The following is a 16,881-nucleotide window of genomic DNA, read 5'->3' on the forward strand; positions in this document are numbered from 1 at the left end:
GATATGTTCATGTACTAATACTGAACGCTTTCTTTACCACTTAACCGCTCTCAGGCTAATCATTTTGTCTTGAGCCATGTATTGTCAATAATGCTTTTTTTTATACCACCACACTTTTTTTTATTTAAAACAATCTTTTTTTATCATGGTGCCACGGTAATTGTGGGGGACGCTATGTTAATAGTATCCATACAATTTCTTTAACCCTTCTCAGATTTGTAGATTTACAAGACAGAATTGTTTTTTGTTTTTATTGTGCCAAAATTATTGTCAAAGGGCTTTAACATTAATGCAGATACTCTCGTTTTAACAGTTTACTATTTACAATTTACAGTTCAGAAATTTCAAGAAGTTTGACCTAATAGTGGACTGCGTAGATGTAGGCGGATGAGTGGCTCGTTTACCGGTGGTGTCTTTAGAAATAATCCCTGCTGTTTCCTAAAAGTCTTACAAATTTCCGGTTTATTTGTTGCCAGAATGTTAAAATTTGTCAGAAAAAATGTATTCAAAAATGTGTGATACCATTACTATGAGGCCAGTCCTGTTTTGACTCATCTGTTTTTCTGCAGCAGTCTTGGTAGTTGTTTGCAATGAATATTTGTGAATGTCTGGTCTTTCCATGTACATGTATCTTTTTTTTTCATGTCATTCTAACATGAACATTGAGGGAAGAAGGATTCCATTTAAACATTGCTGAGAAAAGTAACATTGCTTTGTCTCCCATTAACAAGGGGTATTTTGTTTTTCTTTACTTCATTTCATTTCCATTTCCTTTATTTTTTCCCAATAACCAAGGTCACTTCTTATGTTTTTAAAATTTTGCCTGTGCTCATAATATAGCAGAAAAAATTTGCAACCAAACAAAGGAAATATTGCTGAGATTGTTTTGAGGTCTTTCCCTTCCCTGAACATGCTGAAAGGAAAATGATGATTGCGGAATGGAAACAGGTTGACCTCAAATGCAGCAGCCAGTTATACAGGGGGCAGGGAACAAGAAAAGTTAGCTTGGTGCGAGGGACAGACTCTAGTTGCAAAATACTACTTTGTCATTTATTTGTTGGGTTACCAGACCAATATGGCTGCAGTGCAGACGTCAATTAGCCCTGTCCATTGTTGGTAGCTGCCCGTGTTTGTGTTCATTTCAACTGTTGCTTGTGTCCAGGAGCAAATTTAAGAGGGAGCATTCACCTTGCCAGCTCAGTTTCCATGGTAACAAACTTTGGGCTGCAATTTGATATCTTAGTACATTATGGGGGAGAAGGTAAGCTGTTTGCTCCTTCTTTGTTTGCTCCAGTAATGGAGTTGTTTTTCCTTATTTTGTTAATAATAGATCATTAAATCTGAAAAAAGAAGATGCAAAAAAAGACGTTTTTAATCTTACCCGATATTAGTTGAAACTGTGTGTAATGTACTTGTATGTAGACAACCTGCAAACTTGCAGATGAACGATTTTTTGGTTGAAAGTGAAATGGATGACAAAACAAGTATTATAAAAATTGAAAATCTTGCCATTGTGTAAAATTCAGTTGTAGTCGGATGAAATAATTTGAATTTAATGTGCATTGAGTTTGATTGTTCTCAGGGAGTGAAAAAATGAATAGGAATGCATTTTGTGTACAGTTGGAGCAAGGATTATTTTTATTCTAGACAGAAAGGATACCATGTCAAGATCTTTAAGCAGGAATGACTGTCATTGGTTGTACTGCAGTTTCCATATGGCTTAGATGAAAGTAAAGGTTGAGGTGATCAAGTAAGTGTAATTCATGTTGTCTTTATTGTTGTCTTTGACCAGGTCATCAATGGACACCAAGGGAATACGCTTTGGCGAGCTGGGTGGTCAGAAAGTGGCGTTACTACCGTTTCACTTCAATCAGGGTAGGTCGACTTGCCCATTTCAATCTGAGGTTTTTGAAGTAATGGACCATAGTGAAATACTGGCTGCTCTGGGCGGTATTGTATGTAATAGAAGGTTCAATAGTCCAAAGCTTCATGTAGCCATAGGATTAATAGCCATGAAGTTCATTCACCAGAAAATACATGTAGATTAAGGCTAATTCATCCAAAGGTTCATTGGTCTAAATTGACAGTTAACTTCATTAATCCAAATTGACAGCATAGTTCAGTTTGTAAAATAGTGCTAAGTTATTCAGGGAAGGTGAAAGCTAAGTTTAGACTAATGAACTGTACATGTGCAGTATGTGCTTTTGGATTGGTGAACCTTTGGACTGTTGAACTTTGTGTTGATTTCAGACTTTTGAACCATTGACAGAATAAAAAACCATTTTCTAAATTAAACTGTTTAAATTTGCAATTATCGAACCTTTAGACTATGAACGAATATTTTTTCATCTTCACACAAGGGTAATTCCAGAAATTGTAGGGTCCATTTTTTTCATGTTTTCATGTTACATCTGACATATGATTTTGTAAGTTCAGAACACATTTTCTAATTTCCAAGAGTGATGAATTAATGCAAGTTACCTGCCAAACAAATAGTAATAGTTTGAAATCAATTCTGGTGATATTTCCACGTCAATCAACAAAGGTCAGATGTAACAGGGACCAAAAATGTCACACTTTTGGACCCCTAATTTCTGGACTTACCCAATAATGAATCCCTGGCTGTTGGAACTTTGTGCCTTTGGACTATTGAACCTTTTGACTAATGAATGCTCGACTATTGAACCTCCTGACAGCTGAATAGAGCTAGCCGGGGATCTGCTGAGGTGTTGTTTTGTTGAAAATAACCCACACTTGGGACCAGTTCCTGCTAAACATAATTCCTGTATTCAGTGGTTAATTGAAATCACACTTTTGGACCCCTAATTTCTGGACTTACCCAATAATGAATCCCTGGCTGTTGGAACTTTGTGCCTTTGGACTATTGAACCTTTTGACTAATGAATGCTCGACTATTGAACCTCCTGACAGCTGAATAGAGCTAGCCGGGGATCTGCTGAGGTGTTGTTTTGTTGAAAATAACCCACACTTGGGACCAGTTCCTGCTAAACATAATTCCTGTATTCAGTGGTTAATTGAAATCCCCAATACTTTCCTGTAATTCTCTGTATTCAGGATGATCTATGGGGCAATGCTATCTTCCTAAAGGAGGCCAATGCTATAAGCGTGGAACTCAAGAAAAAGGTATGTACATGTATATGGTACTTGAGGTCCCTTCACATGACAGAACATGTAATTTCTCAACAGGATATTTTGTAAATAACTACATGTATGTACTGTACATGGCCATGTTGATTCTATAAGAGAGTGCTGCTAAGTCTTCTTCCTTGAGATATTAATCCTGAGACGGCAGAACACACAAATATAACAGATTTTTAAAAATACATGTATATAAGTTTAGACACATGTTAATGTCCTGACTTTGGAATGAGAAGTCATCATCTGCCGGAAGAGCTTAGAGGTGTATGCTGTGCCTCTCTGGCTGGACCAAAAGAGGGTGCAGTTTTTAGGAACAGAGGCTCCTTTGGTCGAAACTGAGCTTTGCTGGTTCAAGAACGACTATGAAATGCCTGTGTTATGGTCGCATCGCTACTAACAAAATGAACACTCCCGACCAATATGGCTCTTTTCAACTGATGATGGGGTGTTTCTGCTGGAGGTGGATAGCCCCAAAGGCGAGAGCATGCTTACATGTATTTTCATATAGTTTGAAATAAAGCCCTACAATCAATTTCAGTGTCAAAGACAAAGTCAGGATTCAGACACAAAAAAACCCACCAGACTGAGCCATAATCTGCTGTCTTATGTTTCTGGTGTTCCCCAGGTGGAATTCCAGTTTGTCTTGCTGACGGACACCATCTACTCCCCGCTGTCGCCCGACCTCCTGTCCAGCGCGGACAATGCCGACATCTTGGAGCGTCCCTTCCCTCGCACCGTGGTGGCTGTGGAGGTTACGGACAAGAAGAATGGTGCCGTCCACTACTGGTCCCTGGAAAAGCTCAGGTTTGTTAACCCTATCCCCCCCAGGGCCGTTTTGCTGGGCACCATCTTCAATCCTTCAAAATCCTTTTGATTATCCATGTATAAAAACTGCATTCATCCTCAATCCTCCAAAATCCTCCAGTATTTCTTGAATATGCTCCTTTGAGGGGTTCTCACTGCCTTAATCCTTCATTATCCTCTGGCAATTCCTGTCATGATGTTGAGGCAGTGCATGTGTTATCTTGGAGCAGTATGGAGGATTTCACTTATAATAGGTGATAGAGTGTGGGACTTGTCAATCCAGTAAACACCAAGCTCACTACCAGAGTGAACATTGTGGATAAAACTGTGTGGACAAAGTGGCGTTCAGAGTGTTTTCTTGATGGTGTGCTGTATGTGCTTCTTATGATCTCTTCATCAGGAAACGCCTTGAATTGATGCGCGAGATGTACGACAATGCCGCCGATGCCACGCCCACAACACCCGAATCACTGGGCTTTGAGAACAGTGCTGTGACCTGCCGGGACCCCTTCTACGATAGGTTCCCGTGGTTCCGACTGGTTGGAAGGTGAGAGAAGTCTTAATCATTCAGCAGTGTATGTTTGGAGCTTAACCTCGGAACGACTGTTTCAGATGTGCAGAGATCATGCAGTTTATCCTCTCGTTGCATAGCTGCTTGAGGGCGCTGCTAACCTGTCCATGCTTTGTTTCATGGTAGAAATCCAGTTGCTTTTTCCGTAAACCTTGCCCTTTTTGTGTCTTGAGTTTTGGTCTTCAAGCTGAGAGACATCACAAGACAGACAGCTCACTTCTTTTACATTGTTGATTAAACTCTGTAAGATAAATGCACAACTTTTAGGCCTTAGGATATTAACCCCTTCGCTCTGGGAACTGCTACTACTGTACCGTTGTGTGAGGATTAGTGCATACCACACATACAGTCTATTCACCATGCAGCTGCTGGTTCAATGGGGCCTGCTGCTGGACAAAGCCCTCCATTCAGGGCATACCACAGCCCAGCAGTCGCGGTCAAAATAATCCCGCCGTGAAGGGGTTTATGACTGTTATAGTTAAGGCTGTTCGTGGGTGATCATTGTCAGGCCTTGCGCTAACTTTATTTTCCTGGCTAGCCAACTGGGCTCGTTAACTGGATATTTTACTAGCCCGTTCAGAATTTTTCTAGCCCATATATAAAAAATAAGAAAACCCCAAAATTTGTAATCAGCTTATTTATGAAGAATTCTACACTTCAGAAAATTAAAGGCTGACGGTATAAATAAATAGAGAGACATGTATGTTAGTTAAAAGTCGCTTGAGTCGCTGGTTACCGAGTCAGGATCAAAATCATCTAGAGAGTTTCTTCAGCGGAGCTGCCAGAGTCACTGCCGTGAGATTCAGCCTGCTCTTCATTGGAAGAGCTGTTACTATCTTGGACCCACAGGGCTTGGGGGTCATGTTGTGTTGATCCTCATTGATCCATCATGTTGACCCTCATTTGGGTGACTTACGTTTGGCAAAAATCACCACATTTTGCTTGCTTTTGGACCTTCGAACATGTGCGGTGAATGGGGAAAACCTTTTTTTTTCACTCAAAAGAGGGCGCTGTTTGCACGCTGCTTTGTGTAGACTTTGTATCAAATGCTTTCAAGGACTCCTACGATGGCCAGTACAACTATGGTAGCTGTGGCCAGTTAAGATTAGAAAAATTGATAAATGATGTGAACGAGAATACGGAAGGTGCACGTGCGGTGCCTCACCGTACCATGTGCTATGCTATATACATGTACCACAACTCACCAGTCTACTCTGCTCGTGGCATTTGCAGTTGGTTATCGCCCTATCGCGCGAGTATCACTTTTTTGAAAACACAAAAATACATCCACAGCTACTAAGCCTTTGTGATAGTGTAGTCATTATCACCAAAGGTATTATATATTTTGATCTAAATTTTAACAGGTAGGTTTAAATCTGAATTTTTCACTAGCCAACCAGGCAACCAAGGAACCAAGTTTAGGTAGCCCAGAGCACTTTTTACTGTCATTTGTATGCCAGGCTAGTACTATTTTGAGGCTTAGGTTCCTGCTAATGATTAACATGGTTGTTTCTGTTGACAGAGCTTTTGTGTACCTGAGCAACCTCTTGTACCCAGTTCCCTTGGTCCACCGTGTGGCTATCGTCAATGAGAAGGGAGATGTGCAGGGCTACCTGCGCATCGCTGTGCAGCACGTTGCACCCGACGAAGAGGCGCCAGACTATGGATCAGGCGTGCGCCAGTCTGGGACGGCCAAGATAGCCTTTGATGATGACGAGTATTTCCAGCGAAAGGTGAGTCTCCGTACCCGGTTAACCTTAAAAGTTTTCAGCCATCTCTTACCTGGGGGGATGGGTAATGACCAGTGGTCATTAACAGTGACCAGTGGTCATTAGTTATGACCAGTCTTGTTCATATTTGATACCGTAGCATTATTGATAAAACATTATTGAGTTGTACATGTACATCTAGAGGTTTCAGTTCACTCCGGCAAGGGTTGTTGCTATGGTCATTTTTTGTTCAGTCCATCACACGTGTTGTCCAATGTGCATAGAGCATGTATTATTGGGAAAAGTTGTTATTTTGACCCATCTGTCTGGAAAAAATGGACATTTGTGTGAGAGTGGCAGTTTCAATAGAATTGATATCAATATTGACATAGAAGTCAAGACATCATAGAAAAATGCCTGAAGGCTTTTACAAAGTGCATTGCAGGAATACCAGAGGAAAAGAAATTGATGCATGATCTCCCACTCATTCTTTTAGATTTAAGATGACTTGCCTTTTTTCCTTTCGGCCAAAAGGTATCACAAGCGGCCATGTTTGGGTTCTTAATTTTACAGTGTTTTAATATTTCCTCAAGCGATTTCAGTGAATTTGACATCCGAAAAATATTTGTACTTGCAGTTCAAACGTAGCCCAACTAATCTGAGCCAGTCAGTGATCTCAGAGGATGAGGTCAGGATTGTAGAGGGACAGCGAGAGAACTCCGACCTCGGTGAGATGAATTTATCAAATGGTTGGTTTTGTGGAAGCAGATTTAAGAATTGAAAAGGGCAAGGTTTGGGGACACATCATACAGATTGGGGGGATTTGGTTGGCAAGGCCCCCCCTAAAAACAATTTGTCTCAGGTCAGACTGATGTTCCGGAATCGATGCGATGACGTGACTTTTTTTTTCTCCAGAGTTAGATTGTACAGAAAATTTCAGACACACGTTGTCGAGTCTTGGAACTAGACCAGCTTTATTATGATTATAATCTGACTACAAAAAACTTCTTGTCTATAGTGTGCTATCATTGTTCAACATCGATCTCGTCAGGATCTATCACCCCGAGTAAAAGATTGATCTACCTGCAAAAATCTTGCGACAGTGCAGCAATAGAGGGCACTGTTGCAGCTCTCGCAGAGAAAAAAAGACTTACGTGCATGCTTGAAATCGTGCTGACCAGAGATGAAAGACTTTTGGGGGGCCAAAGGATAGATCCCACACAATTTTGGCTGGACCGTTAACGATCTTTTTGATACCCAAAACTATACAAGTGAGACATTGAGTTTTTCCGTGAAGTTTCAATTCAGCCTGACAAAGGGTTTTGTTGTGAGTATTAGTGCTCACACAGTCATCTATGTTGTTGGCCCGTGCATTGAGCTCATGTCGGTGGGAGTGCTAATTTCGTTTTTTGCTGACAGTGCCTGTCTTGGAAAAAGAGAGCTTTTGCGGCAAGTCTGTGACATATATGTACATACCCCTTTATAATAAGTCTGTTGCCAGTTAAGTTGAATAAAATCTGGTACATTGAGTTTTTAGAATTCAAGTAGACATAAATTGAATTTCCATACAAAAGACACTGTTCCTATTGTGACTTGGGGCAAGCTTTTGCTTAGTTTCATGTACATGAGAGATGCCTTGCACCAATACACTGGTTTCATTGGATGAGAAAGGCACAAAGGAACCAGTCCATTCCAGAGATGGTGGTCATTATGCAAAAGCTTGCCCCGAATCACGAGGTATAGCAACAGTGTCTTCAGTGTGGGGAAATCAAATTGTTATGTTTATGTGCACTCAGATAACTCAGTGTACCAGATTTTATTCAAATTAATCTTACTAATGGCTCATTACCCCCCCCAACATATGCAGTCTGTGAAAGGTTTGTGATATGGAAATGAGTAGGATCTCTTGAGTCATGTTTTGCTGACAATTCTTCAGATATCATTGAGAAGCAGGACATTGAGGCCATGAGCACCACGGAGAGCATGACGTCCATATCAACTTCACTAGACGTTCCCGAGAACGATTCCCTCAAGCTGGGGTTGACGTTCACGTTCCGCGTCACCGTGCTACAAGCTTCGGGGATATCCTCCGAATACTCTGACATATTCTGTCAATTTAAGTAAGTTGTGCTGTACTTACTGGCTCGGAAGGTTATCTGGGACGGACAAGGGGTTCATTTCATGAGCTTTTAAGCTAGTTCTGCGAGGATTATATTTGTATGTGAACTAAGGATTCTCAAAATCACATGGTCGCTTTCAGATACAGCTTTGCAATTTTCCATAGAAGTAGAGAGAAGCTCAGGATGAAGGAGAACAACTTTTCTGTGGTGCATAGCTGTGGCAACTGTAAATTTTTTTTCAAAGCTTGCTCTGCAAAACTTGAAGGGAGTTGCAATTTTGGGAAATTGTTTTCCATTGATTTGTCCATATTGCTTTCTCATTTCTGAAAATGCTCCACACCCTATCAAAGCTCTTCTTCTCGTAGAGATCCGAGATTTTGTTTCCAATGAGCGAAAGACCAAAATTTCTTTTCATGTGGAGCACGTGCAAAAATACAGTTTGATTGACTTCTTGAAACTCGCCTTCTGACTTTTGATTGGTAATGCGTTATGATACCCACTTTAAGTACTTTTAAGAAACTTGATCTATTTTAATTGCAGCTCGTGGATTCTCTGGCTTGTCATTAAAAAGTGTTTTCTCCAAACTAGTTTGAAAGCTTAAAATTCAACAATTGGGCCTCAAATCCAGAGAGAATGTGTTAACAGAAGTGACTTACCGCACCTTTCGAATTAAGCGTAGCGCTAGATTGAAATCATTGTCAGATTAGAAATCTGGTGACAGGTGGGCGCAAAATTCTCCAAAGTGGACCCTATGCAATTTGGCCAAAGTGTATATTGTGGTGTACCGTCCCAGTGGAAGTCCAGCAAGAGATTTTATTTTGCAGTCATTTTTATGAAATCAAGGGTTTAGGGACTTTTGGAGTTCTTTATGTTTTTTAAAGAAGGGAGATGAATTTTCCTGTCACATTATTAAAAAGAAAAAAAATATAAAGGCTCCTCTTTTGGGAGGGGGGATTTCAAGCTCTGCCCTTGCATGAAATCAATTTCATGTGTCATTCTAAATTACATGTAAATGTAGCTCTTTGTGGAAGGAGATTTCCAACTATATAAAATTTTAAAAAGTCAGTGGTACTAAATACTGGAACACTTGGCACCATTGTTGCATCTGACTCCCTTCCCCCACACCGCTTAGCTTCCTCCATCGACACGATGAGGCATTCTCTACGGAACCATTGAAGAACACGGGCAAAGGCCCACCACTGGGCTTTTACCATGTCCAGAACGTAAGTGGGTTTTTCCCCCGCTGGTTGTACGTGCAATACGTGTCCGGCCACAGAAAAGAATAAGTTGTCGCCTGCAAGAAACCACTTTGTGTGCCATTTCTCTTGTGTGTGCCTGATTGTGTCTGTGTGTGGCAGGGGACATGGCATTGTGGGTGGGGATGGGATCTAAGGCACCTGGTTTTCTGCATCCATCAAAATGGTTTCATTGTTTTATTTACTGGTACAAACCAAAAAAAGGGATTATTGACAAAGTTGTACTTGATAATTGGAAATTACGAATAAGATGTTTTATGCAATAAAGCACTCTTTCACCCACCCACAAGGAATTCAAAGTTTTACCTGCCCCGACCACACGCAGATTCAAATATACTATTTTCACCATACACCTCTTTTCCTTTGATTTTTTTTCCTTTGGACATTTGGACACCCTGTCATCGTGCTTGCTTCACAGTGGCTTGTTAAGCAAAACCAAGGAACTATTATTTTTAAAGAGATCAAAGAAGAAGCAAGTTTATGACTGCGTTGTGTTCCTGCACGGCTTTTTTCGCTATTTTTTGGTTCTTGTTTTCTTTTCGTTTCCTTTTCAACTCCGCAGCCTGCTTCATGGGCGCGAGGCCTTTGTCACTCAACCCGTGCAGAACAAGGTTCAGGGGGGCGGAGCCCCCCTGGGTTTTTACTTTGTGCAGAATGTAAGTTGGTACATATTTGTTATTGACGGGGGGGGGGTTGAAACCAAAAAAAGATCGCTGAAGCTGTGGCAGAGACGAAGATTTTGTGTTGAAAAGATTTATGGTTTTCATTATGTTTCATTTTTATCCCATTAATGTTTTCTTTCTGTGATGGTATCAATGCTATGATTTAGTCTGTAACAGAATTCCGTCATAGCAACCACCAATGGAACACGTGGAATGTTCCTCCATAATCCTTACGAGGCTGAATCCTCTAGATTTCAGTACAATTTTACCCACACCTTGGGGAATTTAGGCTAAGAACTCAAGTGAAAAATAGACACGGTCACCCTCATTTTGAAAGGGAATGCAGGGAAGAAATAGATTGTTTTTCTTAATTAGTTCTGGTAATGACACCTTGGGCACCTTAGGTAATGACACCAAAAGTGCCTTGGGCACTGTACATGTAGCTCATAAGCTTGAAGAAACCTGCAGCGAGGAGGCATTGAGAAGCAGTTACAGTGTTTAAGGTGGGAGGAAAACCCCAGAGGAATAGAATCTGGGTAAAACCCACGGAATCAGGTAGGGACTGAAAACCCAATCCACGTGTGGACTGAGCCGGGACTCAAACACGGACTGCAGAGGTGGAAGGTGAGGAAAGAACCACTATGCCAACCTGAACCCCCCCCCATTGGAACTGTCTATTGGCATGATTGGGTATATGATGCCACACCGTCCAGAAATTTCCACTGATTTGTGTTACAACTACAGGCTAAAACATAAAAGCACAGGACAGCACCTTTTCGCTCGTGATGCTGTGCTGTCAATCTTGTATAAACCCAGTTTTCAGAGAAGCCCGGAATTAATATTCAGAGAGGTTTATTCACCTTACATCTGCCCTCAGTTCATCCACATTTGGCACGGCTTTTGATGATGCAGAATCGTTGAGCCAAGCCCCTGTGACATGACTCAGGTTTTCAATGTCCATATGTTCAAGAAGCTTGAAGAATGTAGAATAGAGGATTTTTTGGAGGAGTCAGAAAATTCCTAACCAAAATGCCAAGGAGTTAGTTTTTAGAAACAAGGAAACAAAGAAGAAAAATTGTATACAGTTTGTGTTTGCTATGAGGGTTTTCTGTTTACCATTTCAAGGATTCAGCCATGGTCTCTATATCCTTTCTCGCACTGAATTCATGATATAGTTCCATTTGCATTTATAGTTGCAATTGGAAAGTTTTTCTAACATTTACATTGCTTTTGTTGTTTTTGTATTAACGTTAAATGCATAATTTGATTCATTATACATTACCATTATTTGAGTTCTTCCATTTTTAAAAATTTGCATCACTAAAAGTAGATAGACTCTTCACCAACTCTTTCCGCTGTGGGTTGCGACAAGTCTGTGCCCATTTGTGAATAGAGTCAGTTCTGATTTTGAATCAGTTTGTCGCGAAATGTTGTAGTGCACCAATTTTCTTCATTTTACCCTGGCAAGGGAATTGTACAGTCATTTGCAAAAGTTTAAGACCACCTTGAATTTTCTATGTTTTTCTGTCACTGGGCCTGCATTACATTGTCTCATTGACTGATTACTTAACATGATTTTACAGTGGTGCATAACATTAGTGTAGTGCTGTATACCCATTTGAATGAAATTTTTTGCAAAGGCAGGTCTTGTATGACATTTTGTCTACAAGGCAGCATGGGTGAAAAAAGCCAGTCTAAACAATCAGAAATAAAGGAGGGCACACTGAATATTAGACTGTTAACATGTCAAATCATGGAAATGTAGTCAAAAATGTTCAACCAAGGTACCAAGGTTACACATTGAAAATAAACATAAGTTACCATGATTGATTGGTTTGAGTTCGGTTTTCCTTCAGGTTAATGCATTTTCTATGGGTGGTCCTAAACTTTTGCAAATGACTGTAGTCTTCGAATGAAATCCCAAAAGTCGGCCTTTTTGTATATTTTATTTGGACACAGGCCTCGATTTCCTGTTTTGAGTTGACAAACGTAGAATGATTAGATCTAATGTTGTAGTCGATGCTATCAAAGGTCCCTGCAAGTCGGTCACAAGCATACTGTTTCAATAAAGCAAAGTCACAAGCTTAGCTACAGGTAGTCACTTGAACTCTAATAAAAGCATTCCTTTGCCCATTCACCCTGTTTACCTGTGACCGGTCTCATGAAAGGACTCTTGATGGGCTCGACTACAACACTGATTGTGTAGTCATTTTGTACTGCGCTGCTTGTGTGCATAAAGCAATGGTTGTAGATGCTTACTGAATTTTCTTTTTGTATTTTAGCACCTCTTTTAATTTATTCGAAAATACCCAACATTTCCTGTGTATTTATGTGACATTTACAACAGTTACATGTTTGATACAAAGTTTTTGAAGCTCTGAGAAATCCACCTTTTGTTTCCTGCCCCCCAAAAAAGTAAAATGGAAAAAAATTGTCTTCAGTTCAAACCTTTCGTTCTTCATGTTGTAAGCCAGTTACAAAAGCAGATCCTAATAAACGTCATAAAGTGCTTTAAGATAAATTTAAATATGAAATCTTAGTGTTTGGTGTGCATCAAATTGATCTCTCTGTGCCCACCTATTCCCGTCTCTCAGATTTCAGTGACGGTGACCAAGGCCTTTCTTGACTATGTCCGCACCTCGCCCATCGTCTTTGAGGTCTTTGGCCATTACCAGGCCCACCCGCTGCACCACCAGAGCCAGGAAACAACCAGGTATACACCGTCCTTAATCTGATTCTGAAAAGTCTTTGAAAATTTATTTCCAACTGCACGTATTTATTGTGCAACCGGATGTGACAAGTTCCCTTTGAGGCTTATAGAGGATTTGCATGGCTGCCATGTTGCAGGCCAGTACTTATGTTTCTTAGGGTATCCACAAAGGAAGTTTCCCTGTGAAACAGTAACAAGTCAATAGTTGGTTACAGGATATTTTAGGAAAGTAAAGCCCGACATTTACCTAAGCACTTAAGTTTATCAGTGTCCACTAAATTGATCGAGCTTGCAGTTAACCATGCCCATGTATGATAATTACCCCTAACCTTCCTAGGAAAAAAAATTACACGTTTAGGACAGGTTTGGTGCATACACAGACCAGTGTTTCTTCCATGCAAGTACACCGTCAAATTCTCAGATCTGTTCAGTTTAGTAGACCGTGTTTCAGTTTTTAACTAGCATTGTTAAATATTCCAATTTGTTAAAATGTAAAATATTTTGTTTCTTTTGTGGCAGATTGCGACCATTGAAGCGGAACTTCCCTGCCAGCCTTCCTCTTGCCAGACCAGGTAAGCCTGTTAAAAAAAAAGCTGATTTTCCACTGTGCAATGTTCTCTTGGTGTTTGGCACCATCATTTTTTTCAAATAGCAATCTTGTGATGAAGCGGATATTGAGTCTTTACTGATTTTACTCATTAACTCAATTTTCCATGATCTAAGTGAGTATAAATTGAGTTCCAGGAAAGTACTGCTCTTTTGTCCATGTTGATCATACAACAGTTACATGTAGTTTGATGCAAGAAAAATGTAGAGTTTAACTTGTAAACTGTGGTTGCTGTTTACCGACTAGTTCCATCCCCTAAGCTTGGCCTTGTCAGCACGCCGAGTACCAGTCATCTCCACTCACGCCACGACCTGCTTGTGTTCTTCGAGATCTGTGAATTGGCACCATCTGGAGAGTGAGTGCACAGAAAAATTTGAATTGTTCCCGATTTGTTGGGGGGGGGGGTTAAAAGACCTTTTATTCATTTTGAATATCAATTTTACTTAGTTAAGATGGTGGTTTCTTGTGAGCTGGCATAATGCTGGTCCGATGACCCTCAAAAACCCTCCTAAACATCCACAGATAAATACCATCATATTTGTCGATCGTAAAGTTGGAAAATGGTCTCTCCATGGCAACCTCTTGGTGGCGCACTGTTTTGTGAATCACCCGTATTCAAAATTCCTGTACATTGTAAATTCTTAGGTACTTGCCAGCGGTTGTCGACCACAGCGACGAGTTGCCGTGCAGCGGGGTGTACCTCCTACACCAGGGGATCCAGCGGCGCATGGCCATCACCGTCATCCACGAGTCCACCAACGAACTCCTCTGGAGAGACGTCAGGGAGTTGGTAGTCGGTAAGGAACGCTCGGGGATCGTTTGCTGTCACGGTCACTGTCTGTGTCTCGATAGTGGAGTACATGACTGACCAGTGCATTTCTGTCACAATGACCTTGTATGGGGTGAAGTACATGTTTATTGGCAAAAGGTGTGGTCCACAAAAATGAGACATTCAAAACATCTCCGGCCTGACACCCCCCCACCTGAAAAATTTCTGGCACCTTTGTATTTCAATTAACTGCATTTACAGGTTTTTGTTGTTATAAAGGGTAATTTGGTGCTTTTGTATTTTTATGCTGGTGCAAATTTTGCATATTCATGCAAAAATATGTGACGTCATTCTGGGCAGAAAACCTAAATGTTACATTGATTCATGCACAAAAACTGCTGGACATGTTGCTGTTGTAACTTTGAAGTTACTCACTATATGTGTAAGTGTACACGGCAGTGAGCCATCATGCATCCATTTCTCAAATTGATATCTGTGAGTAAATGTTATATTTCCAGTTTTAACAGAAAAACATATAAACCGAATAGTGTCTTCCCTGAATGACGTCCCAGCTATGGTGCAGCGCCCTCAGTTGTCCAGAAGGGCGTGGGCATTCTGACTTATTTTGAACATTCTAAATCTGTTTCTAACCCAAAAGGGATTAGAAATGTTATTCATAGCATGTACCCCTTGAAAGTCCTGTGTATCCAAATCAATGTGTACCATAAAGATCTCGTTTGAACCTTCGTCAGAGGTTATTCACGTAATGTAGCATGACAGGCAGACATTTTAGGAAGCGTACCATGTCCCTGGAGGCACATGCATTTTCGAATCAGTGTATTATTTGTATTGGCAGTTTCATGCATGCCAGAATGTTGAGAGACTTTTAAAGTTCAATTTACAAGAATATGCACGGATACACGTGAATGCTGAGCGTCAAAAAATCATGTGACTGAAAATCATGTCTGCAAGGTTGTATCCTATGTATCATGTTTATGATAATGAAGCAGAGAGTTCAGATTCATTAATTGGCTTGATTGTAATTGATCATGCTTGTTGATATTGTCTAGGCCGGATCCGGACAACCCTAGAGGTGACAGAGCCAGACCATGAGCTGTCGGTTCTGTCGCTCAACCTGCTGCCCGCGATGTACATACAACAGCCAGGAGATGACAGGTAGGCATTGCTGGCAACTCCAGCCAGTTGCTGGAAGATTGGTCTTCTCGACGTGACCACTTGGGGAGAGTATTGTTCCACAATGAACGTGCCCTGAACGCTGTATTACATGTACTTTCAGTTGGAAAACCCTTAACTACTTAAAGCACCAAATGCCACAACTACAGCACATTACAGGGTTTTTCTCAATCAAGTGCTGACACTCGCTAATCATTTGTTCAAGGATTTGCAGCATATCATCCGCTTTATCGCTTGTTTGGAAACTCCAAGACATTATCCCTGAGCAGCCATATTGTAGTCGAGACCACTGTAAGACCTTCACAAGACCAGCACAAGACCAACCAAAGACCTTTCTGAATTCAAGTCACTAGCTGTTTAAACGAACTGCAGCAAAAGCATTCCTTTGTCATTGTTCACCCCGTTAGCGCAAGTGTGACTGGTCTTGTGATGGTCTTGTGCATGGTCTTGTATCAGGTCTCGTGATGGTCTGGACTACTGCACTGCTGAGCAGTATATTTAACAATGCCCAGCTGTTGTCCACAACCACCTGCATGCTCGACATATGCACTCAACCTGCACAGGCTAGTTCAAGTCTCAGTGTATGAACAAACTCAATAGGAAACACTCGTGCGTGGGGATGAGCACAGGTGTCGCCTGGTATTGCTTGCAGAATTCACCATGTCTTGTCGAAATGTCCCCCCTGTTACGGGTACAGGAAATCCCACGAAGTAGTTAAAGGTCTTGGCTCTGATTTGGATTTCCATAGGAGGAATGCTTAACTACTTCATGCCATGGCATTTTTCAATGTTGATGATGCTGGGCCGGCATAATTATCATTTTTTCAATTTCAAAATTCTTCAAAAATTCATCATTTCATTTAACGGACGTGTCTAGCCGCACGAAGTAATCTTTAGGCACTGCTCTAAGTTGACTTGTGACCTTCATTGACGCCTGAGTATTTCAGCCAGGCTGTAGCCTTGTAAAAGAGCCCAGATTGTGCAGTGTCATGTAACTTTCTTTTGTTCACGAACCTGGCTCAGTGCACTGCTAACCCCTTTTCAATAGGGGCCAGATTAGCGTGCAGCGGTGCTGTGTGGCTCATCGCCGCGATGGTGGAGCGCTTTTGTCCCCGGTGGTAATCCGCTTGCTATAAATGCCCCAAACCCAGGTATATGGTTTCAAAACAAGGCTGGATTATCATCACTTTTGAGAGTGAAAAATGTCGATAATGCCCAGCAGCCTGGTCTTTTGTTCGGAATACGGTCTCTTGTTACAGGGCCTTGTTTCTTTTGTCCGAGTTCGGAGACCCTGGCCACGCATATAAAGCATACGTTTCCG

At 41.1% G+C, this 16,881-nt stretch overlaps 1 protein-coding gene across 11 annotated transcripts in view; it reads left to right on the top strand.

Moving 5' to 3' along the window:
* LOC110985244 (kinesin-like protein KIF1A) overlaps positions 1–16,881 on the top strand; it is a 103,059-nt gene that overhangs the window by 61,201 nt on the left and 24,977 nt on the right. For 8 of the 11 annotated variants that reach the window (XM_022246127.2, XM_022246134.2, XM_022246130.2 and 5 more), the window contains 13 exons: positions 1,793–1,875; positions 3,076–3,144; positions 3,785–3,963; positions 4,364–4,510; positions 6,057–6,267; positions 6,881–6,971; positions 8,180–8,363; positions 10,182–10,275; positions 12,876–12,994; positions 13,511–13,563; positions 13,845–13,953; positions 14,244–14,395; positions 15,438–15,543. In XM_022246127.2, the coding sequence (XP_022101819.2) occupies positions 1,793–1,875; positions 3,076–3,144; positions 3,785–3,963; positions 4,364–4,510; positions 6,057–6,267; positions 6,881–6,971; positions 8,180–8,363; positions 10,182–10,275; positions 12,876–12,994; positions 13,511–13,563; positions 13,845–13,953; positions 14,244–14,395; positions 15,438–15,543 (1,597 nt within the window). Of the gene's footprint in view, positions 1–1,792; positions 1,876–3,075; positions 3,145–3,784; positions 3,964–4,363; positions 4,511–6,056; positions 6,268–6,880; positions 6,972–8,179; positions 8,364–9,495; positions 9,587–10,181; positions 10,276–12,875; positions 12,995–13,510; positions 13,564–13,844; positions 13,954–14,243; positions 14,396–15,437; positions 15,544–16,881 lie in introns of all 11 variants that reach the window. The other 3 variants (XM_022246128.2, XM_022246138.2, XM_022246139.2) reach the window with 1 other exon arrangement.

Source organism: Acanthaster planci, linkage group LG16 (genome assembly GCF_054643075.1).
Source record: "Acanthaster planci isolate LZ-2023a linkage group LG16, COTS_SCS, whole genome shotgun sequence".
Classification (NCBI taxonomy): domain Eukaryota; kingdom Metazoa; phylum Echinodermata; class Asteroidea; order Valvatida; family Acanthasteridae; genus Acanthaster; species Acanthaster planci.